General features: G+C 53.3%; 1 protein-coding gene across 4 annotated transcripts; it reads left to right on the top strand.

Annotated features, from left to right (window-relative positions):
• The first annotated feature begins 2,523 nt into the window (after positions 1–2,523).
• On the top strand, positions 2,524–24,171 carry LOC143377523 (uncharacterized). 4 transcript variants are annotated; one of them, XM_076828839.1, is made up of 6 exons: positions 2,536–3,935; positions 21,186–21,430; positions 21,544–21,815; positions 22,294–22,466; positions 22,563–22,830; positions 22,956–24,171. In XM_076828839.1, exons 2-6 carry the CDS (start codon positions 21,213–21,215, stop codon positions 23,327–23,329), a joined length of 1,305 nt encoding a protein of 434 aa, XP_076684954.1. In that variant the 5' UTR covers positions 2,536–3,935; positions 21,186–21,212; the 3' UTR covers positions 23,330–24,171. The 4 variants fall into 4 exon arrangements, with proteins under 4 accessions (XP_076684952.1, XP_076684951.1, XP_076684954.1 ...); XM_076828837.1 differs by having other exon boundaries at positions 2,524–3,935; positions 21,201–21,430; positions 22,294–22,830; XM_076828836.1 differs by having other exon boundaries at positions 2,525–3,935; positions 22,294–22,830.
• The last annotated feature ends 71 nt before the right edge of the window (positions 24,172–24,242 follow it).

Raw genomic sequence — 24,242 nt, 5'->3', positions numbered from 1 at the left:
GGGAGGCACCGAGAGTAAGCCGGCCGGGCCCCTCGCGCGGACCCATTACCGCCAACAGCGAACCAAAGTTTGCGAAAGATAGGTACCTACCTAATTCGTCGGATGCTTTATTTTCAAATCGAGCGTGATTTAGTGCGTGGTACGGCACGCGGTAGAACGTCGATATGTAAATGCGTTAATGCTTAATGCGTGTCGGTTGATTTATTGTCGCGCGATCGCGGTTGCGCCAGTGAAAGGCACAGCCTGCCGCGGAGACTACAACTCTGTTGGTTCGAGGCACGCGAATCTTTCGGAGGTCCGAGAGGAAAGCTCGATACTCCCTTGAAACCGCGTCGCGATTCTAATGCTGCCAGCTTGGAACTGCAGCAGACTCAAGGGGTGAAATCGCTGAGAAGCGTTTGCGGAAAACAAATAGCTACCGGGCCCTACAGGTAGGATGCTTGCACTCTTGCAGCTCGTCCTTTCGTCAAGCGTCGAGCACGGTCGCCCAACATGCATAGAGCTGCTACACCCTCCAATTTTCTGATCGGCGCGGCGCCACGCCTATCTTCGCCGTTACTTAACGACAAACTGCACCAGCCATATTTTACCCGAGTCAACCATCCAGACGAGATAATCGGTCCTCGGTTACAACCGTTACCAAGCATTCCGGCTACTCGGTCCGCTGCGGCAGTCCCGCCGCGGAAAATCGCGCTCGCGCCCTCGAATGTTTCGTGGCCCGCGCGCGGGGCTGGTACAGGAAGAGAGCGTGCTTGGGGCATCCTCGCCGAGCGTCGACGTATTTCAACTCGGCTGTTATTCGTCGCCGCCGCGCCGGCTCGTGGACCTCGAGGACGTTACGTACCGCAAACTTCTCGCTAAAAGGTTTCAGCGGGGTAGTCGTAAATTTCGAGGGAATCGAGTCGATAAAAGCGGTCTTTAGCCTTCGTCGGTGGAGAAAGAGGAGGCAGAACGCAATTCTCTCTTCAAGTCAGTGTAGGGGAGGGCCAGTCGATCGAATCTCGTCGAGAGACGCGACGCCGACGGAGCCGAAGAACCGCGAAGGGTTGCACGGCGCGTCGCGGATTCCTACGGGCGAATTCCCAGCAACCGAGCCGCGCCGCGGAAAAGGTTCGCGGTGAGTTCTCTGGACAAGCTTTTTCGATCAAAGCAAAAGGGAACGAAACGAAGCGAGACGAGGCGTGGCGCGAGTTAATTGGCCTGCGACGATCCGGTGGCCCGTTGCGACTCGTCGACGATAGAAATGCATCGCGAGGAGGGTGGCGGTGGGAGGAGAGGGAAAAAAATCGGGAAACAAAAGTGGAGGCGACCGACTCTAATGCATGTTACAGGGTGACCAACACAGGCCTCGTTCTTTCCTGGAAGCAGTTGCTCGCTCGTTCGCCGAGATAATTTCGGTCCCGCGCCGGCTATACTCTATAGACTGGCTCGGCTTCTCGGAGCTTCTCGGAGCTTCTCGGAGACACTAACCACCCTCCTCCCCCTTTCTTAGTCCTCCTGTCCGCCCGCAACGACCCGATCGCCGCCACCGCTCGCTCCCCTTATCTTTTCTCGCTGCCTGCAGTGCCCTGGCAGTCCGAACGTTGGACCGACTCTCGAATCCACTTCGGTCCCTATAGATCAACAGCGGACGCGTTTCTCTACATACCTATCTAAGTATTTAGTGTTTCGTGGTTTCGAGGGGGTAGAAATGTGCTCGGCCGTCTCTCCCGCGTTTTCGCGTTGCGGCCAGTAGAATGGCATTCCACGCGGAAACTTTTTCGTCCTCCACGTCTGCTCCGCATAGGGGGTAGACCGAACCCCTAGCCGTATTTTCTTTTTCTTTCCGCCGCCCCGTCCCGCTAGCCGGCTAGAATTTGCTCGTCCATGGTCTGTCTATCTACCGCCTCATTCGTGAAGTCGCCGAAAGGAGGGTGGCGAGAGAGTGTCCATGAGACCCCGAAACCGATACGGATCAAACGATTCGGCCAGATCTTAAGTAAGTACCGATATATGACAGTTTAAGCGACGTTGAAAATGGAAAAGCTGGGTATTTCGGGCGGAAAACGCGGGTGCGTGCGAGAAAGGGCATGGGGGTCTGGCCCGGGTTCCCCCTAGATACCTAGCAACTTCCGGTGTTGCGATAACTATCGGTTCGCAGGGGTCTCTACCCGACACGCTACGTCCGGCTTGCCGATAGTGGGGATCGTATTGTATTAGAGTTAAGTGGCGCGAAATGCGCGCGTGCTCCGTCGCGTTCCGCTCGCTTGGAACGTTTCTCGCGGAAGACACGGGCGGTCATGCGTTCGATTGTTCGCGTTCTTGGGTCGCGAAGCTCTGGAAGCATAAGAGAGATTTAATGGGATCGCCGCGCCTGGCGAGGGCAGGATAGAGCTGTTGCAGGGTGTAGCTATAAAGTATAAAGCGTCCAACGAGAGAAAAGGGGGCGAAACGTGTATAACCGTAGGTCGTACATAAGTTAGTCACGCAGGGGAAGGCGGATTTTTCCAAGATAGGTATATCGAAGAAGTAGAATTCAGCGAGCCGCCCTCGGACACGGCTTATCCGTGCTCGATCTGGCGCGAACATTACAGGGTTCGACAATGCGGCAGGGTAGAGTAGGGAGATTCGAGTTGTTGGCGTACGGGGTGGAGTAAAAAAGATTTTATGAAAATTGCCGTGGAAGCGAATCGTGTCTGAGGGGTTCCCGGTATCGTTGGCTCGGTGGTTTGGCGCCCTTCGAGGCTGTGGGCGTCGAAGCCCCGCCTCCGGGAGCTCACGCGGCGCACCGCCTCGAACCGCCTTTCGCTCCGTAGCTTGGACCGCGCGATTTCTATCCCTACCTTGCTCTTCGTCTCGCTGCTGTGTCGTTCCTATCTCGTTCCTAACTCGTTCCGTGTATTTTTCCTCCGGTGATTCTACGCGAGGAGCGCAGTCGATAGAGATTCTTTTGGTCTGGTTCGCCCGTCGCGTCGAGGTTCGGCTACTTCGCCTCCGCCTCCGCCTCAGCCTCCGCCTTCGCCCCCGCCTTAGCCACCGCCTCCACCACCGCCTCCGACTGGGCCCGCGCCTCTGACTTCGCATCTGAGTCGCGACTCCATCGACCCTCTCTCCGCGTGCCGAGCGGACCACTGCCTCGCAAGAGGTGACTGTCCAGGGCAGTTTCGAAGCCTCAGTCACCGGTTGCACCGCGTTCTGGAAGTAGTTCCGCGCTCGGTTTCACCAGCCTATGCTGTAGGTATAGACTGTAGATAGTGTCGCGGCCCTACTGTACGCTTCCCACCGCATTTCCTTCCCTCTACTGTACCAAATACGCAGCAGCTTTTAATCCTAAGCCCTCTTCATCGTCCGTCCCCCTAATCTTTCGACCCTCGCTTCGAGCGAAGCTTGATCGCCGCCACCGACCTTCGCACTGTCATCTTCACCAAGGGATACCATCGTCGGCACTTGTGCGAACCAGCGTCCGTTAAGTAGGTGGTACGGCAAAGTGACGGGAACGTGTGCGTCCCAGAAAGGAAAGTGTTACGGGAAAAGTTCATGAGAATGTCAGACGGCAGAAAAGTTGTTTGCCGACGACGACGACGACGACGGTGTTGATGCGTCGCGAACTTGCCCGCGGTCTCAGGAACGAGTGCGCGTCGCGCGAGTTGCCAGCTTTGTCCGATCCGATGATCGAGCCCGAGTGGAAAGGATTCGCGTGGAACGGTGACGCAGTTCCGCGAGTCGTACCTCGCAGGGCGTAAAGAACGAAAAGTATAAGAGGGACAGTGACGAGCAGAGGAGAGGTGGAGCGAAAGCGAGCTGGATTCCTTAATACTCCCCTAAATCAGCGGAGCAAATCAACCGTTGGCGTTGGTGGATTGTGCGGACGAGTCGTAGCGAAGCGGAAACGGAACGGAAACACGTCGAGCCTGCTCTAAATCGTTATTATGTGGAGCTTCGGTGACTGATCACATGTAAGTACATGGTCAGCTCTATTCTCGGCCCTCGTGGCGAATCAACTTTAGGCAGGGAGAAACGAAAGTTTGCGTACCCAAGTACGTGGCCACGATAGCGCACCACACCGGTCAATTATGCGCGAAATGTCACGATTAGGTACGAGCTAGTGGCCGGGTCCGCGCCGCGTCGGAAGGATACGGGCTGTTATCTTCGGGCAGCTCGGGTATCGGTGCGAATTAACGATAACGTTCGCAACGATGGAGGTAGCTGGCGCGAAGCGCGTCAAGTCGCGTGGTAGGTATCCTCGTTAATCGGGTTAACGGCTTCTCTAACGAGCTTCCGATCGCGCGTCCGTTATATTCGAATTCGCCCCGGTGCTGAACGACGCAACGGGGCGTGCATCGGCTGTCAAGAAACGCGCATTGGAAGAGTAGGGATTTAGGGAATAGCCTGCCTAGCGGTGGTTCCATAAGCAGATAGATAGCAGCTGTCGAAATCATTGAATCGCGATCTTACGAAAGGGCGAAAACCTTGACGAAACCCACCCCGTGGCTCGTTAAATGGTAACCGATAAATCGTAAGTACTACTTAAATAGGTGCTGCTATCGCGATAGATCGAAACATGCCGGCACCGCCATTCTTTCTGTAATCAGTCTGAACGATAGCGGGAACTGTCCGTGCGCTATTTCGAGGGTCGCAGTAGCTGCGTAACGCACAGTGTTAGGTACATGGTGCGTCGGGAAGAGTGACATTTATTTAGAAAGCGTGGCCCCTTGCGAATAGGGAAGGCTAGTTTAAAGCGGATGCGGAGCGAGCGGTAACAAACAATCGGTTGGCCAGGCGATAACGTATCACGGAGCAGCCGCGGCCGATACGAAATGTGTCTTCCGGACTTGCGCGGCGAGCAAGTAGGCAAAGCGGCGTCGGATCGTTCGCAACGACGAGAGGCCAAGTGGCGTAAAGGAGACGCGTTCGTTTCCGAGGGAGAGTCGTAGCACCCTTGTGACGCAAGGGGATCGGTTCTCGAGAGGCTTTCCATTGAAGCGACGGCGTGGCGCCGTCTGCGGCTACGGCTGCGACAGAATCAACCTACAAAGACACTCGTCCGGTTTTTAGGCCTAATTGGTTGTCGCCTGGCGCGGGCGCGGCGCCTCGTCTCTTTTCTCACCACCCTTTCGAGATCCGAGCAGGTATCTATCCGCGGCGGACTTGGACCGCTGAGCCAAGTGCACGGCAACGATAAGAAGTCGCGCGCTATCGCGCGTAAAATCGCTGGTTCAACCATAGAGATACCTATTGCGATAGATGCAAGGAGGCATTCTCGAGAACGAGAGCGAAGCTCGTCGATGACGGGGCGATGGAAACGTAGTAGCTGCAGGCAACAATGCTCCCCGATCGACTCCGCGTAGGTTCATACCCGCTTTATAGCGGGAAGCGAGCGCGTTCGTATTATTGGTAAACGCGGAGCGTGCTTAATTTACCGTAATAGCGATTTCGCATATCGAATAGATATTTTTATTGGCGCTCACTTTCGGTACGATACGCGTTTATCGAATGTCGTGTTTATCGGGCATCGTAAAACGATCGTTAATGCTTTTACGAATCGATAACGATCGCCACGGGTTCTTGTAATAATGACGTTGCCACGCTGTCTGCCGTCGGATCGATAAGATCTGAAACGATCTCTCGGCTCGTTCGAGATCACAAATAGGAGGAGTCTCGTAATTTATCACGCGCGTATTCGGGCACCTCTCTGTCTCTCTCACTCTCCACTCTTCTAGGTACCACCGACGCGCGACGATGCAACCTTTCCCGAGCTTTTCCCCTGCAATAACGCGCAGCCCCTATCTTTTCATCCGCAATTAGCCGCCCGGCGTTTCTGTCCGTCCCGCCGAAAATAGCAGTAAACCTGCCCCGGTAGCCGATCTAGCGAAAGCTTTGGTCACGTTGCTGCAGTTGCGCGGAATAGGTACGCAACAGCAGCGATGCAGCTGTAGGACAAGCAGCGTCGACTGCTGCTGCTGAGTCGTGATGTATCGCGCGGTGCGGGGAAACTTACGAGTGTACGTACGCCGGGTGGTGTTCTGGCGCAATCTTGCTAAATAGCAAACGCTCGGTGGAAGGCGCGCGCGGGCTCGCGTCAAGCGCGTTATAAGGCGGCGAGTCATTTGCGGGATCGTTCCGACGCGCCTTCTTAAATAACGATCGCGGGCTCGTAATTGACGCGCTCGCGACTCGGTCCAACACGCGCTCCGAGATTCAGAGGAAGAATAAGAGGGAGAAGGGGAGGACGAACGAGGGGCAGTAATTTGAGAAGGAAGCAGAGGTAGAGCACAGGGTAAAGACGGTTCAACGATGATATTGTGGACAGCGTGGCTTCGCGGGACGTTAGAGGGTTGCCTGGTTCACTGCGCAGTACCTAATCGTGAAACTATATGCCTACGTGTGTGAACGATGCTATTATAAGTAGATCTGGATTCGATCCGGCAGGGAAGTGTTTTGGACATCGACGGCGTGAAAAATTATTACAGGCGGTTTTGGCCGCGAGTTGCGTTCGAGTTGGAGGTGGAGAAGGAAGGACGGGTGGATTGTAGATCGTGGATCGCGGATGGTGGTTGGCGGCTCGTTGTTACGGAGGCTAGGAAGGCTAGGGTGTGCCGCGAGAAGCGATTAGTTGAGTTTACGATCCGGCCGATCGTCCGAGATAATCCCGATTGGTAAGCGAGCGTAAACTCCGGCTGAAATCCGATAAAATCGTATCGAGCGATCGAAACGGCCGGCGAGTAAGTTTGCGCGCGTCGTCGGCCAAAGACCCGTTACGTCGGAGGACGAGGTAATTAATTTAAGCAGCGAGAACGCCTCGCCACTAGGCCAATGCAAACACCTTCTTTGCGCTCGCGTACTCGCCGGCACGCACGCACAGCCGCGGTGCGGACTGCGGTGCGGAGCGGATCGGCCTCCAACCTAACACAGTCGCGTGTGCGTCAGTTACACGACTCCTGGGATGCGCGATCCTTTGCCTCCTGCTTCTCCACCTCTCTGCCGCGCCAAGCCGCCACCGCCGCTGCCGCCGACGTCTCGAGTTGCTCGCGCGCGAACCATTCCATCCTAGATCCAGGATATAACTGTACAGCGTAGCTGTCGTGACTTTAAGTCGATCCACCAGCCCGCTCGCGACCAGCGGACTGAGCGAACGCGAATCTGTCGCTAGGCGGTTTCTCGGGACCGAATAGGTAGGGTAGACCGGGGCGAATCGGATCGCTTTGCGTTTGACGGTAAAAAAAGAATAGTCAAACATTGGAAAACTAAGTTTTTATTGTGTATTCGTGGCCTGTACACCTCTGGCTTTGAGATTTATAATAGAAAGTAAAATGGAACTTAATAATGTTTCTTCTGCAAAGATAAAACCAAAAAGGGAGGAATATCCGATTCGCCCTGAAACTTGGGGCGAATCGGGTAACCCATGAATTTCTGAGAACAAAGCTGAAATTTTCATAACAAAATCTTTAGAATCAACTCGAACAAATGTAATTTAATCACAGTGAAGTTAAGTGATACTGCTTAGCACACAGATCGGAAGAATATTGTCGTTCTTTGCCGCCTCTAGGCACAGTTCTCGTGGCACCACTCTTCTCAGATAATCTTCCGAAAGTGGACGAAATAATTCTTCACCAGAGTAAATACAATGCCATCTTCTTAAGACCATTAATTTATTTAATTTTTCGTCGTTTCTCTAGATTTAATTTTCATCACAGATTCGTTCATTCTTTTTTTGGACACCATGATCCCTGATTGCTCTTTTCTATGCACGTACGAACCATCTGTAAACATCGTTAGCAATTATCATATTTATAATCACAAAAATACTCAAATGAAAATAAACCCTTAACTGGTATACTGTTTTTGGCAAACGTGACTGGTATACCGGGGTCGTGGCAGACCCCAAATAAAAAAGGACACAGAAATTTGTAAAGTCGACACTAGAGCAGCCACTATGAATATTTTCATCTTAGGTAATGTAGAAAATAATAGAAGCGTAGAAAGTTAAACTATTATTATGAAATTAATTAGAAATTCAGTTTACCAACTTAGACAACCGAAAATTGTACATCGAACTTTGGGTGCTTGGGGTCACGAGCGACCCCAGGATACCAGTTAAGGGTAAAGATTCACCCCGAGTAACGCGATCCGATTAGCCCTGTATATAAGTATTTCAAAGGGTGTAGATTACGTAAACATATCATGATATAATAGTCTAAAAGACATGAAATACTAAACTTGGGCTCCGTGCACTCTAATAACAATAAACACATTGGAATTTTCCAGCTTACTTTTTATTTTAAATACGAAATTGCAGATTAGATTCGGACCAAAATTGTAACGTTCGCACGCGTCCGTGTCGCTGAAAACGTACGCCAGCTCCAAACAATGACTCAAAACCATTAACGTGCTATTGCTCGTTTCTATCGCGATGTAAGAATTATCGACTAAATTCTTATTTTCATCCGATACGACCCGGTCTACCCTACACGCTTGGAATAGTCGAACGGCGGGAAATGCGTGCTGGGGGATATCCTCGGAAGGATGAAATTCCTGCGAGGAAACGAGCGAAGCCACCCGACTCCGGGCCGCGGTGCACCAACCGACTGCGATGAATTTTGACTCCCGCGAACGCATCCCAATGATCAATCAAATTCGCCGAGCGCACCGTTCCCTCGACGCCTACCAAGGCACCAACGCGTTGCCCGCGGAACGGTACGGGGATCTCGAGAGCTGCGGAGGAGAAGTCCGCGAAGGAAGCAAGACGCGTCAGGAACGGTGTAGGGTCCGGCCAATCGTCAAGGACCAGCCGCGCCGGGGTGTGTTTCGCGGCAGCGAAACGATGGGACAAATTAAAAAGCCAGGAGGAGCCGAGCCGAGCTCGGTTTAACGAACCTACCGACGACGTATCGCGGCGTTAATTACCGACGAGGGCTCAGACCAAATGCGCGCCACGGTCAGAGAACGCTCGGTGCTCCCAGATAGGCGAGCGAGCGAGCGAGCGAGCGAGCGAGCGAACGTGCCGACCTCGTCGTCGCGGCAGATGCATTAATTGAACCGGCTTAAATTATAGCCAGCCGCTAATTGCGCTCTTCTTCTCGGGCTGTCGGAGCGCGAGAGACGCGCGGCATTTCTCCGAGCGATTGCGCGCACGATTAAACCGTCTCGCGAACCAACGCGACGAGAAATTGGTTGGCTCGAGGATCGATGCTGCTCGCCTTTTTAGTCGGTGTCGTCGCGCAAATCTCTGTGAGTGCACTGGCGCGCACTCGTCCTCGAGAAGCGAGAACAAGGACGCCACGCGAGCGGGAAATGAAATCGAAACGGCGGGCAAAGATAGGGGTTTGGTGGGGGCATAGGACCGGAAGAGCCTTTTGGTCGCATCTCTTTCCCTCGAGGCTCGCGATAGTTTAAATCAGAGCATAGGAATTACGATACGTACGATAAAACGCGTATCGGGTGGCATACCAGCGATATCGCGAACACGCCAACGAACGCGATGCGCATTTGCCGGTAAAGTCGACGTTTATATCGCGCCGGTATGCGCGCCGCGGTCGTCGGTCCATCGATGGGCGATTGAGCGGCGCACAGTGGGGTGAAAGACCCTAAAATTTCGCGTCAATTCATAGGTGTCGCGAAAAACTTCTGTTAATTCAATAACTTAAGCGAAAACGATTGTTTTAAAGTATATAAAACAAAAGATTCCTCTTTTAAACTTATTTAATACATTTTTGTACGTATTTAATAACACAATCTGCGAAACCTTTTTATTTTTTTTTTTATACGGCAATGCAGTGATCATGTCAATGATCGCGTGGACTAGTATCACTGTCATTATATTCGTTATCAGACTGCAACGGTGTAGCATGAGCATCGCGACTTACGACTGGAGGCGATAATAAGTTTAAGCTTCTTTGGCCAGAGATTCAGGATTTTTGGGGGGTAATCGACTCGTGCTGGTTATTACGGGATCTGAACTTAATAAAAAGTGAGTTGAAATATCCTGATTGCAAGAAGACAGTATTTTCATGAACTCGCAACCCTTTTTGAATAACTTGAAATTTTAGGGATGCGAGCAAAATCGAGCAGAATCTGAGAAGTTAATCTCAGTTCTTTGATAACCGGAGATGGTAAATGTGCAAGCAACAATGCTTGGTCAGACTTGGAAGTATACTTAATGTTTAATTGTTTGTGTAGATCAGCCATGGTAATTAATGTTATACGAGGCAATTTTGAATGAAACTTTATGAAGGTATTGCTTGCCACAAACGTGTAACAACAGAAGGTAGTTAAACAAGCATCTAAAATTGACGGCTTCGTTGCGAAACAGAAGTTTATAACACAGTAAACGCAAACAAATAGCTACACAAAATCGTTTGATAAATCGGTTTGAATAAACATATAATAGAGTTTCTACGGCTAACTGTTTTTAACCGACTCGGGTAAGGGAGGAAGAGTTGTAGCAGGCTGTGGATATACAGTGACTCGCATTAATATTCGGACACTTTTTAAAATCGCATAACTTTTTTAGAATTGGTCCAAACAACTTGAGTTTTTTTGAGAAGCTAGAAGGATTAGTTTGCTAACTGACGCGTTTCGTCGTTTTAAAAAAAAATGTATTTGGTTGGAATAGCGAAAAGAATAGTAAAGGTCGATTTTTAAACTTTCTTTTGTGAGCTTGTAATGAAAATTAAAAAAAAACCGTTTGTAGATTGCAGTAAGTTGTAGACGTGCCTAAAATTTCACCAAAATCGATTAACGTTGCTCGGAGGTACAAACGTTTAAAGATCGCAGAATAAGGTCGAGAATTGCGAAAATTCCCGAAATCAGGGATTCCCGACCTTATTCTGCGATCTTTAAACGTTTGTAGCTCCTAGCAACGTTAACCGATTTTGATGAAATTTTAGGCACGTATACAACTTACTTCAATCTACAAACGGGTTTTTTGAATTTTCATTACAGGCTCACAAAAAAAAGTTAAAAAAAACGACCTTTACAATTTTTTTTTTCTATTCCGACCAAATGCATTTTTTTCAAAACGGCGAAACGCGTCACTTAGCAAACTAATCCTTCTAGCTTCTAAAAAAAACTCAAGTCGTTTGGACCAATTCTAAAAAAGTTACGCGATTTTAAAAAGTGCCCGAAAATTAATGCGAGCCACTGTGCGTTCTATTGTGCGGACACACTTCAGCTGTACCATTGATAAAAAATCAGCTACGCAAACATTCTTTCGTATTTCGATTTCTCGCCAACTTTTAGAGTCTCCCACCGCACTGTGCGGCGCGATAAACGAGCCGGCTCAACTTCCGTCGAAAATTTCGGCAATCCGCATCTTGCTCTTGTACGTTGTTCTGCCGTCGGAGATGAGCTTTCTCTGGTCGTCAGTTTCTGCGGTACCTACTATATCCAGGTATATCGCGGAGCTATGCGGCGAGGCACGCGCTTCGCGTGGCTAGCTTCGATATATCGCGATTGCGTAACTCGATTAACGGTAAAATCGACCGTAGCCGGCAGGGCGCTCCTCGCGCCAACGATCAAGCCGAAGCCAGCGACACGCGCGACGCGAGGCGACGCACCCGTGTGTATGCACCTACGGACTAGGTACAAAGTCGCTGGCGAACGATCGCAAACGCGGAAAAACTTCGGAGCGCAGCGTCGATGCGGCTGACCGAAAAAACGTAAAAAGCTCGCGCGTGTAGGTACGTATTTACACAGTTGGACCGAGGCGCCGAGGAAAATGTAAAAAGCGGAGGCGTAGGACGAGATGGTGCGGTGATCGGCACTACGAGCGGGTAGGCCGCGCCGCGCCGGAGGATTAACTTGGCCGCGGGACGTGGTGGAAGAGCGATAAAATCGCGGTCGCATCTAGCCAGGACAATAATCGTAATGTCTCGGCCCGGGAGAGGTAATTCCCGATCTGGTTCGTATAAATGCGACGAATCTTTATCGTTAATTGGACGATAAAGGTAAAGGTATCGTAGTACCTACTATCCGCGAGAATCTTACCCGCTCGCGCCATACCGAGGATTTATTCGCCGCGCCGCGCCACGCCGTGTTCGTGGTATACGCCGCGATCCAACGCTTGACCGGTTTCGGTCTAGATTCAGGCGAGGAAAAATCATCGGTATCCTGCTCGCCCTTTAAACGGTTCGCGGAAATTACAAACAGGCGTCGGCTCGCGGCGCATTGGCGATATTCTTTGGGACGACGTTAGACCATCAGAGCAAAGCTGATTGATTTTTGAAGTTTTGTTCGGATGGTAGAATTTCGTCGGGGCCTTCACTATGTAGCTACCCGCGAATAGGATCGGACGCGTGAAATCGCCACGCTGTATTATCCTCTGAATCCTGCTAGTATCTTAATTACTGAATTTACTGAACGGCTATCCAATCCGCGAAACGAGCAGGAATTATAATCCTGAGAAACTCGCGGCAACACGGTTACGCGCGAGTGGGCGAACGAGCGAGCGAACGAATGAACGAACCGAGAAACGAAGAAACGGAGGAACGAATACGGGCGCGATCGCGAGCCGCGCCAGCAGAAAGCTGCGTTCTCAAAGTTAATTAGAAAACAAACAGAAAATTAACGCGAACCCGGCAGCGAATCCTTCCAGCCGGCCGTTACTCACGATTTATCGTAACTCGTTCGAGTCCGGTCGGTGACCGGTTTATACTGGAGATCGGCCGGCGATGCGCGCACGGTCTGATCGACGATCGAAAATCTTCGATCCCCGCGAATCTGCTCGCGTTCCGTCGCCGAGCAGGAAGCCGCTCTTTTCCCGCGAGAACCAAACCAGTTTGCGGCTCGGAAAAAATCGTGAATTATCGCGTAATCGCGAATACGTTTAACCCGTTAACGCATCGACGTTAATCGATCATTTTCTTTTGCTCTCCACCCCTTTCTTCTCCTCTCCCCCTCCCACTGTGCGCGCGTGCGTGTGTATGCACGCGCGTCCCTTCTTCTCGCTCTTGTGCAACGCGCGCCCAACACAGCTCTCGACCGAGACCAACTGGACGCGGATATTCGGGTTTTAAAAATCGAAACTCACGACCGGTTGGACGGCGAAAATCTTCCTGACCGTTAATCTTGATTTATGATAACCGCGACCGCGATCTGCTCGGAGACCGACCGGATAATTGGATCGCGCGTATGTCCCGTAGCCTGCTCGCTACCGGTCTCGCTCGCTCGTCCGCCCGTTTTACTCGTTCAGACCGATACCGATACCGGCGCGGACCCTCCTCGCTTATTGCTCTTCCTCCACCTCCCCTTTATCGACCTCGAGAACAGCCACGTGTTTAGTGGTTCGTCTACCAAAATAGCGAGGGACCGAGCGTAATTGCCAGTCGATCGGCGTACTTAGGGGTAGGATCGCCGAGCGAAAGATTCTATTGGCGGGTTGCGGCAACTGGACGAGTAACAGAATGCGCGCGCAACACGCGTCGACCGACCGCCACTATTTAACCGAATGGCAACGCACTTTCCTACAGTGGGATCGTAAAAGTTGGCGCAAGAACGAGGCACACCAGCGAGAGATTGACCGCTGATTCGTTCCTCGCTTCGAGGAGTGGATCACTGTTCGCTTTACCGCTAGTGGAACGAATCGCGCGAACGTGCACCGACAGGGATATGGAACGGTTTCGATTCGAGTCGGCGAGATAGGTGGACAGTGTCCCGAGCGTTTGGCTTCAACTCCTCGGGGTTGGGTGGGGGCAGTTTTGTAAGCCACGAAACCGCAAAGAGTCAAGCGATATCGCGAGACGCGCGAGCAGAAAATACCAAGTGGTCGGGACCAGTGAGGACGGCCGGGTCGACTGCTTCGGCTGCCACGGCTATGGCCTGCAAAAAAATGGCACGGCCACGGTCTGAAACTTTTTAGCCGCTCTTAAGGGAGCTCTAATGCCGCGCGCTTATTATGGCGCATGCATTATGCGGCTTTCTGGCTTTCTGGCTTTCTGGCTGAGTGGTCTGCAGGTCTGCTGGTCGGCCGGCCCGGCCGGGCCGGCTGGCCGGTCGAGCGGCTGGTCCCGCGTGCCTCTGTGTAAGTCTCTCGTGCGTGAACGCGCTTACGTGGATCGGATCGAATCGGCGGAGCGTGTTGGTGCTGATCGAGCGCCCTCGAGGAGTATAGAGACAACGGCCTGCCGATACACCGACCGTGCTTCTCAACCGAGACGTTTCAACGTCCCGTTCCAACGCGGGGGACGATCAGGAACAATGCTCGCGTTTGAGTCTCGGATTGGCCGTGCTCCAAAGGACCAGGAGCGCGGCCGCGTTCGCTCCGCACGGTCGATCCTCGATTCCACTCGCTGGAGGAGATTAAGAATGCGCGCAGCGGAGAGTTGGGAACGGCTGCTCCGCGACCAGCGGAAACCTTGTTCCCGAGGGAAGCCGACAGAAAAAGGAATCGCGGAGGGACACGAGAGGCGACAAGCTGCAGCAACTTTTATATTATAATTACCTGCGCCGATTTTCGACTTCCAAGGGAACATCCCGAGCCAGAGAATTCAGAAAATTCTGAAACTCTGCGAACACGTAGGGAAATTCCTGCCGATCACAACGGAATTTTTCTTTGCTGCCCAAATTCACTCTAAGGGGATGTAAATTGACCCCTGAAACTCCGGATATTTTCCGATTTTGCGTTATAACTCGTGAATATATAAAATAATTTTTTACCACATGCTAGATTTAATTAAAGGAAGTAACTTTTGTCTTAGAACTTTCTTTCTATCTCTTACAATTCGCGAGTTACAGCAGAAAATCGGAAAACAGCCGAATATTCAGGGGTTAATTTCACCCCCTCGAGTGAATTTGGGCAGCAAAGAAAAATTCCGTTGTAATCGGGAAGATAAATCCCCTAGGTGTTCGCAAAGTTTCAGAATTTTTTTAAATTTCGGGTATGGGATCTACCCCTGTTGGATCCTGATTGCCATCGCTTGGCACTAGGAATTCGAGCGTACATAATACGCAGAGAAGAGGACAGCGGGTCGCGTCCACCGCATACGTATCTACTTAGACTACTTAGGAGAAAAGGAGGGTGCGGGTCGCGCAATCGCCGAGCGAGGGACGCCGCGCCAAGGGCCCAGAGGATACCGGGGAGAAAGGATGGTGGCGCTGAAAGGCCATAAACCGAGGACCCCCTGCTATCGATGGGAATCGAGTTGATGGGGGAACTAATGACAGGAGGGCTCGCTATAATGGACTGTTATAGTCGGCCGGCTATCCGACCATCCGGCCATCCTGCCGGCGCGGCCCAATGTACTTAATAGATTCGGGGATGAAGGGAGCAACCGCGATGGTGGTGGATGTGCGTAAAATGGCGCTCGTACCTTCCAGCGGGATTACAATGTTCCAGGACAGTGTTGCGTTATGGAAACGTACGGTAGCAGGTTTAGCGTTCACCGCGAAAGTCTGCAATAATTGTAGATCCTCCCGGCCGTAGGTATGGCCGACGAGGAGAAGGACGACGAAGATCGAGATAAAGTTGAAGATAAAGGCGGAGATAAGGGGTGTAGGATGCGGCGCGACACGACGAAAGCTGAACGTCCTCGTACCTGAACGACCGCGACGGTGTCTCGCCTCGGAGGTAAACGGGGCCGAAGATGTCGGCAGCCGGCGACAACCTTATTGGAAAGTCGTGTTCCAACGCTAAAACCGGAAGTCGAGCCGAGAGCCCGTTTACCTAAGCTCCGAAATTAAAGCGTCGTCGAATTCGCGGCCAACTTCCTTGCGGCAGTGAGTAGGGGGCAGGCAGTTCAGTTTCAGAGTCGACCGAGAACCTACGCGTTCAAGCGGATTCCTGCGGTACGGTTAGCTTCAGCTATCTGCCGAGCCGATTGCTGAATGTGCCCACGTTATAGTACCTGCACAGCTCCGCGAGCCTCTTTGTGCGTGTAATTGCAAGCGGGTGCTTTTCTCGCGACGACGCGACGCGACGCTCGGGACGCTCCCGAGGCTGGATGCATAAATCACCTTTAGAGCCGAGTGAATAGCGAGGTTACAGGAAGGAGATGTTAGCCGGTTCCCGGCGCAAAGTGGCTGGGCAAAAATCACTGAATCTACGAGAGTGGCCGCGCTATGATTCATAAACATTTGAATCGCTGCAAGGAACCGCTCTTATCTGTTATCGAGGATACCCGCACAGCCGCGTCACCTATGCGGAGTTTAAGGTTGCTTTCCGCGCTCGCAGTCGTGATTGCGCGTACCTATTGTCAGTTCTCATTGTCAGCTTGGCACGGGCAACGACCACGACGTATCCGTCCGGTAGAAACGGATCACGGAACTTGACGCGACCGGTAGGTAGGATGGAATCGTCAGTTTGCGAGATGCTACGCGACAAGACGGTTCGCTTGGTTGGTTTTCACTGGAAACGTGATTCTCGGATACGAGCGACCGTTCCCGTCGTTTAAAGTAGGCGTAAGTAGGCAAACCGGGTGTCACGGATCACGCTCGTTTCTCATTCGTTCTCTCCTTTTCTTTTTTTCTGATTTCATTTCGTTTGCTTTAGTTTCACGCGAACCAACGTTAAAGAAAAAGCGGCGACAGTACGAGAGCACTGGAGGGGCTTGGTCGCGAAGGCAAAGGCTGGGAAACGTCTCGCGGTCGTACGGTCGAGGGAGGAAAAGTAATTGCAACGAGTCGGCGTGAGAACGCAAAGAGCGGGAGGGCGATGCGCGCGAGACGCCAAGAGAGAAGAGAGCTGGATTGGAGTCGACTCGCCTCGACTCGACTCGCTTCGTGTCGCGAGCAAAGAACAGAACAGAAAGAGACTCGTACGCCGTGCATGAGCGAGCGCGCGAGCGCGAGCACAACCGTAAGGAACAGTGCATACATATCCACCTATAGATGCGCGGTACGGTCGTCAGTTGCAGTACTTACGAGCTCGCCTCGTTATTCCGTATGCGCGATTGAGATCTCGTTTACCTCGGACGCGCGGAAACTCAGAAGCGTTAGCCGCTACTCCTCTCCGAATCCCGTAAGAATTTTGCGGACTGGTTTCGAGCTTAAACGTTACCCCCTACCCGATAGAGTACCTACCGAACTCGAGAATGCTGGTAACGCTGAATAATAATTGGGCAGTAAGATGTCGAGTGCGGTCGGAGCCTGGGCGTAAAAGCAACGCGCGCTACTCCGGAAAGTAAATGCGCTCGACAACCCGCTCGCATACCTACCGCTGAAATCCCGGTATCCTCTCTGCCTCCGCGCAGATTTCCTTCGTCCCCGCCGTTTTTTCCCGGCCGCTGGAAATTCTACAAAGAGATTTCGCAGCCGCGGTGCCGAATGCTGGCCGAGATCGGTCACCTTTGAGCTGCACCTTTCCGTGGTCGACACACGGAAACTATTCGTGGAATTTCCTAAGCACCCTCTCTCTTTCTCGTTCTCTCTGTCGGCTCGTTCGTCACTGGACCGCCGAACGGCTATCCTTTTAAATTCTCAATTAAGAATCACGGAACCGTGTTGCCGAGTTCTTAGGTATACCAATACCTACGCAAGTAGCAGAGGCAGTGGCTTGCGAGTAGCGCTCACGAGGGAACAGTGAACGTTGAAAAAAGAAAAATGGGTCGTCGCGGCACGGATTTTTGCAAGTCCGCTTAATGGCTCGCGCTTACGATGATGCCCCGGATGCGGCTATCTGTCCGCTATTCCACTCGGCGCTCGACGCGCAAATTTATTACCAGATTCGTTTTCTCCTGCAGCGCGACGTCCCTTGTCGGACAATAAAAAGCCAAGAGTCGCCGATAAACCGAGCAGTAGTTGCGAACCGTTCGGTGCTATTGCGCAAGCAGGTACCTACGCGCATGGACGCGCCGCGCCGATTCCATTAATTTGTAAAATCGATCCAAACTCCCCGGTATTGCCACATGGCAGCTGAGGTTCCAAGTACTATATAGCAGAAATTCTTGCCACGCAGGTACGAGCCCGTCCTCCTTTCTCTCTTCTTTCCTCGCGGTCTTTTCCGTTCTCCCGCATCCTCGTTCGCTTAATCTTCTCTCTCTCTCTCGCGAACATTCTCTCGCCTCTTCTATCGCTCCTTCACCGTTCCCCGTGTACCTACGCTTCGTTCAGGCGTCACGCTCGCTGCGGCATAAGCGCGAATAAATTTAATTCGCGAGGATTTATGCCAACGACCGGATCGGCGCTGCATCGACCCACTCGAGTCGTACGTAACGTCGTGGACGTTAAACCGCACCGTCCAACATCTACCAGGAACGGCCGGGCTATCTCGCTGCGTGGAACAGAGGATTTCTCATAGCTCGCGCGGAAATTCAGCTGCATCTGATCCGGTCTATTCGTGACTGGACGCGGCGATTTTCAGGCGAAACGGTAGCTCCGAATTGGACGAAGGATCCAGCCGAGATCCGGGATGCGGATAAGCTCGCGTGCCTGTCAACGGGTAGCGGTAGAAGGGGCACGAAAGGCGCGTGCCGAAACTCGACCGGAGCGCAATTGCCGAGGAATCTTATCTTCCGTTTGCATCTTCGGTATCAGGTTACCGAAAGAAAGGATCATCCACACCGTTCAGTCGCTCTCTGATCGCAAGTGACGTCCTCTCTCTCTCTCTCATTTCCTTCGCCGTTCTCTGGTGAACGTTGGGTGAAAGAGAAAAAGCCGGTTAGTTCGTATCTGTACCTAACTATTTTGTACGGGGCAGCGAGGGGGCAGAAGACACGGAGAGGAGACAAGAAACGCGCGACACGATTACCTTGGCCGCGAGGAACTCTAGCCCGTTTTCGCGGTTCCGAGGATGACGCGCGTAGGTATCTACCTATCGTTCTTCTTTACGAGCGCTCGTAATTAGCATAACGCGGCCTGGTGGCTGCTGGCCGGTAGTTCTCGATCAGGTAGGACCGGTATAGACAAACTCGGGGAAACGAAGAATCCCAGAAGAAAGCTGAATCGGAGACAAAATTGTCCGACACGCTTGCTGCGCGACTTGGGGCGAGCTGGAGCGATTTGGCGCGCGAGTCACCCGTGGACAACGAGACCGGAACTCGTTTAACGCGGAACCGAGCCCGGCGTATAGAGTCGCGCGTCACGCGATTTCCACCGCAGCCTGCGAAGAGATAAAGCGTCGCGAGGTATCGCGGCCGCGCCGTCGACAGGAACGACGCGCGCTCGAACGAACGCGCTTCGTTCGCGTTTTTATATGGTAATGCATGGAACCCACATTGGCCGGAAGTAATCGGATAACGCGCAGCGCGGCTCGGCCCGGCGTTTTCCTTTCGAATGCATCGCAGGAAAGATGAGCGAGAGTGCCGCGCTCGCGTGCGAAGGGATAAACTCGCTGTTAGAATCGCTGTTGGTGTGTGCGTGTCATCGCTGTGGCAGACCTACAAGGAAACCCTTCTACGCGGTCGGCGCCGTGGCGCCTCGGAATCGAGCCGAACGAGCGACAGAGCCGAGGGGAAACGGCTCGCACCATCGCCACCGGACTTTGACTTTCGATCGAAACTAGTCGCGTCGCCTCGCGTCGATTTCGATCCCTTCCCGTCCGCATCGAAAGGACGCCGACGATTTCCCTCGAAGCGGAAACTCCTCAAAGTAGGTACCTACCGGGACGGGAAGCGCCTCGTAAAAGACCGAGAGGAACTGGACCGGGCCAGTTTCAAACAGAACCGGTAGACGTCCGAAGCAATTAATTAGGCTCGTAGAGAATCGGTACTCTTGTTTCGTTTCCTCTCTCGCCTCGCCTCACCTCGCCTCAAGCCTACACTCTTCTCCTCTCCTCTCCTCTCCTCTCCTCTCCTCTCGTCTCGTCTCGTCTAGTTTCGACTCGTTCGAGGGCAGCTGAACCTGTGTGGGACAGCGATTATACGTACACGGTCGAGCCGAGACGGGTAGAGCCGAAGAAAAAAAAACTCTTAGACATTGGACGGGGAACGTTATTTCCATTAGCGGGATCTGTATCGAAGAGCGGTATACGCGATCTCGGCTGTGTAAGTACTTTCGCGACCTGTCGATAAACCGATTTAGCCGGCCCGGCTATTTGGACCACTTGCCGAGACCGCTTTTGGTCGCTTTCCCATGACCCGTCTACTTTCGACGGACGAACAGTGGCAAGGATAGGAGGTGCGCGCGGGTGGCGGTGGCGACGGCGGCGCGTCAGCCACGGATGCGTGATCCAAACGCGGAGGTCTAGCTGGCGCCAGATGCCCCTTCGTTCCGGCGCCGCGCCGCGGCCGTTCCAACGCCGAAACACGATTATATACTCTTCTAACCGGTTCCCATTAAAGACCTTCTCTCCTCCGTCGCTCGGATCTGTTAACCCGCCTCTAGATCGCGACGAGAGCGACGATCTCTAGCAATCGACAAACGATTTCGTGGATACGGCGCGTGACACGTGTCGCGTTCCCGATATCGATCAAGGATGGGAACGTGACCTCTCGGCTTCGAACGCCACGCTTTGCAGGCTCGATGTCCACGAGATCGTAGGCAAACGCCCGCGACTGGTTTCTTCGCTCGGGATCCGTAAACGGTTTCGTCTGATAGAATCCAGGGTGGGTGAGACAGATAAATGAGGAGAGGATGCACGCTGCAAGTAGGAAGGGCAGGTGTCGATCACCGTCCTTTCCCGACGATCAATTAATGGCACATTAGAGACAGTTTACGCTCGAATTGTCCCTCCGCTACCTAAGTGGTTTGCGATCGACCCCTGTGATGGCTGTAGTTGCGGTCGTGGTCGCGGTCGCGGTCGCGGCAGCGGTGAGGGTGCCGCGAGCGACAGAGCTTTGGTCCCGCCTACACGGATCTTATTCGTGGCCGCGATGGCCGCTATCCCGTATCTTGGACTCTACGCTCGGAGCAGAGTCGCGCCTCGAAGGTGGAGACGCGTCTGCGCGCTCTGTCTCGCTCTTCCTCCATCTCCGTCCATTCGGTTCCTCATCTCTCTTCCCCACCGGCATTCTCGTCGTCAAAGACCCTCTAGGCCCGCCACACCGGCGACTGCGCGCCTCTCTCCCAAGGAACCACCCGACCAACGGCTCGATCTCGTCTCTTTGGCATCTTTGGCCCTCTATCCTCGCGATTTCGCTCCGCAGCAGCAAGTTTGCGCGATCTCGTTTGCGAGCAGTCTGGCGGTGCGGTGCGGCGCGGCGCGGCGCGTCCTTGGTCGCTGGTTGATTCGCGGGAGCGCGTTCTCCGTAACAAGGGCAACATCCTGACGATAAGGCCAGAGGAAGACTGGGGTCCGTCGCGTCGCGGTAACGCGAACGTTTCCTTCTTGCGAACAGATGCCGTGATTCTAGTTCTCGGGGAGGATGTTCCACGGGGGTGGAAGCGGTGGCTACGGCGCGAGTTCCGACTACCAGCAGCAGTCGCAGCAGCAACAGCAACAGCACGGCCAGCAGCTGCAGGCACCCGTCTACGTGCCCTCCTCGAGGCCGACCATTCCATCGGCAGCGACGGCGGCAGCGGCTGCAGCGGCCGCAGCGGCAGCCCAGTATCACTCGTTCCCCGGTTCCGGATCACCTGCTTGGTAAGTTAGAAGTCGAGTGCTCCGTCGCGTCGGCGGTAAGCGACGCTGGCCGACTCGGACTTCGGAATCGCGTAACCCGGGGATCCTTAAAACGAACCGAAATGGCACGCAAGGGAGAAGACTGCAGCCTCGTGGCAGCATGGGGTGGAATCGTATGCGGCGCACCACGCACTCGCGGGTCACGCCAGCGGTTCCGCGGCTGCCGTCGCCGCGATGGGACCGCACTCTGGCCACGCGCATCCGCACGCGGCTCATCCGCACACCGGACATCCTCACTCGAGCCTCGCCGCAGCCGCGGCAGCACCCTTCTACGCCCAGAACGTCGCCATGATGTCCTCCTGGCGTGCTTACGATGGGGCTGGATTTCAACGAGCCTCGCCATACGGTTCGTACCTACTATCTACTAGCATTTTACGAACTGGTCTCGTCCCTCGAGACGACGGAACTCTGGAAGGCTAGGAACTTTTAACTGTTTCCTCTAACTATCGATCGGGGGGATTTCGAGAGAAATAGGGGGAGGGAAACGGAGAAGGTTAGCGCGAGATATTAACCAGACTAAAGCGCGGAGGAAAAGCGAGCTTGATGGCTGGACGATAAAAAAAAAAGCTCCTTTCCTGGTCGACGAACGCACGGCATCGCACGGTGGGCCATCTGCAACGGATAAACGATAGCGGCTTCTTTGAAAAGAGCTCTCGCGGTCGAGTGGTTTGCCGTGCATCGTGCGCCGCGCTTCTTTTCCCACTGTCGGAGCCTTCTAGACTCTAGAGCAGGCCCTGATGGCCACGCGTTTGCCTCGACCTCGGCTCGTTCGGTCGATGGGTCAGAGGAGACAGCCCCTCGAATCTGTTTCTCCATTCTTCTAGATACCGCAATGGACTTTCAATTCGGCGAGGGTCGCGAGTGCGTGAATTGCGGTGCTATATCGACGCCACTTTGGAGGAGAGACGGGACCGGGCATTACTTGTGCAACGCGTGCGGACTGTATCACAAGATGAACGGAATGAACCGACCCCTGATCAAGCCTTCTAAACGGCTGGTAAGTTGGTCGTCGACATGGCAGCCAGAATCCTCGGTGCAATTCAATGAAGAAACGCGGATCGATCTGCGTATGGAACGGATGTCGGAATTTCAGACGGCGACCAGGAGACTGGGACTCTGCTGCACAAATTGCGGAACACGAACCACCACTCTTTGGAGGCGCAACAACGAAGGCGAGCCGGTCTGCAACGCGTGCGGCCTTTACTTTAAGCTTCACGGCGTCAACAGGCCGTTGGCCATGCGGAAGGACGGTATTCAGACGCGGAAACGGAAGCCGAAGAAGACACCCGAATCTAACGCCAGGCCGTCCACCGGGGAACACGAGCCAACCACCGTGTCCACTGCCTCCTCGCCGTCCACAGGTGAGTCGCGGCGAAAACCAATCGATTTCGCCGTTCCTTTCCCCCCTGCTCTCGAGTTCGGCACCCCTGCCTTTTCCGTTCGGCTTTCACGAATCAGAAACGGATCTGTTTCGCGCAATTCACAGAACTCAAGGGCAACCAACAGCAACAGCAGCAGCAGCAGCAACAACAGCAGCAGCAGCAGCAGCAACAGCAGCAACAGCATCAGATTGAAGCATCAAAGGCGTCATCCGCAGGCGCGTCCAGCTCGGTGGACAGACCAGTTTATCTGGGACACACGTCGCTGTTGGCAACCGGAAGCGTAGCTACCGTCAAGACGGAACCGCGAAGTTGCGATGGAATCGTTGGTCAGCCTTATTCCTCCTATTATCAACATCCCCATCAGCTCGGCGTAGGGAATAGCGAGCACCAGCAGCAAGCTTATTACGGGAGCCAGGAGGCACCCTATCATCATCAGCATCACGTGACCGCTGCCGCCAAATTGCTCGCATCTTCCTAACTCGATTCCCATCCCGCCAGAAAGCAATACTACTTACTTAGGTACATACCGAGGATGGTGCGCGATGGTGCGCTTATGTGTACCGACGAGTGAGCTACGTTCGACATCGAGTGGAACACGATGGAAGACGGAGGAAATCCAACGAAATGAAAGTAAAAAAGGAGGAAAGGGGCGCGATCGGGGAGAAAAGAATGGAAATCTCTTTGCCCGAACCGCTTCGTTGACGCGATTCCCGCGATGCATACCTACCTACCTTAGCAGTTCCCTTATGCTCGTTCTTGCGCATTCTCGCGACATTGTACCTACTCGCTCGTTTGTGCACGAAAACGTATGATACGTACAATTAGCTGTAAATAATTGTATCGGCCCACGGTATATCGACGTAATTCGACCAGAGTGTCCGGGGACCGAAGGACGAGTTCGTTATCGGGCAAGACAACTCGTTTGCATCGGTGGTGAAACGGTAACGAATTCGACGCTTCGGTCGTTCGACGGTTCTGTCGAGGCTCGCGTCTCGATTCCCCTAATTGTAAGTAGTAGAGTCGACGATCAATGCGCCACGCCGCAGGATCCGTCTCGGATTCTCCTTTCTAGACGCGCGAACGCGTCAACGACGAGAACGCGAAAAGACGCGTGGGCGTCGCGTCGGTGTAACGATTTATCGACCTGCTTCGTTTTCGCCTCGTTCTATACTATGCGCACACGTACCTAAGGACATATTTAGGTACAGATACGTGTGTACGTTGATCGGCAACGAATCGTTCGAATCGACCGGCTCTCTGTACAGTTCCTGTATAATTAGTTTTGCGACGCGCAATAAAGAAAACAGCTTTCGATCTAAAGCTTCCGTTGGCGAGGACTCGCGCACTGTTCAATCCCTTTCGACCCTCCGAGCCCCACTCGAGCTGTCGAG

The sequence above is a fragment of the Andrena cerasifolii genome, chromosome 16 (assembly GCF_050908995.1).
Source record: "Andrena cerasifolii isolate SP2316 chromosome 16, iyAndCera1_principal, whole genome shotgun sequence".
Classification (NCBI taxonomy): domain Eukaryota; kingdom Metazoa; phylum Arthropoda; class Insecta; order Hymenoptera; family Andrenidae; genus Andrena; species Andrena cerasifolii.
This window is presented reverse-complemented; position numbering and strand designations above follow the sequence as displayed.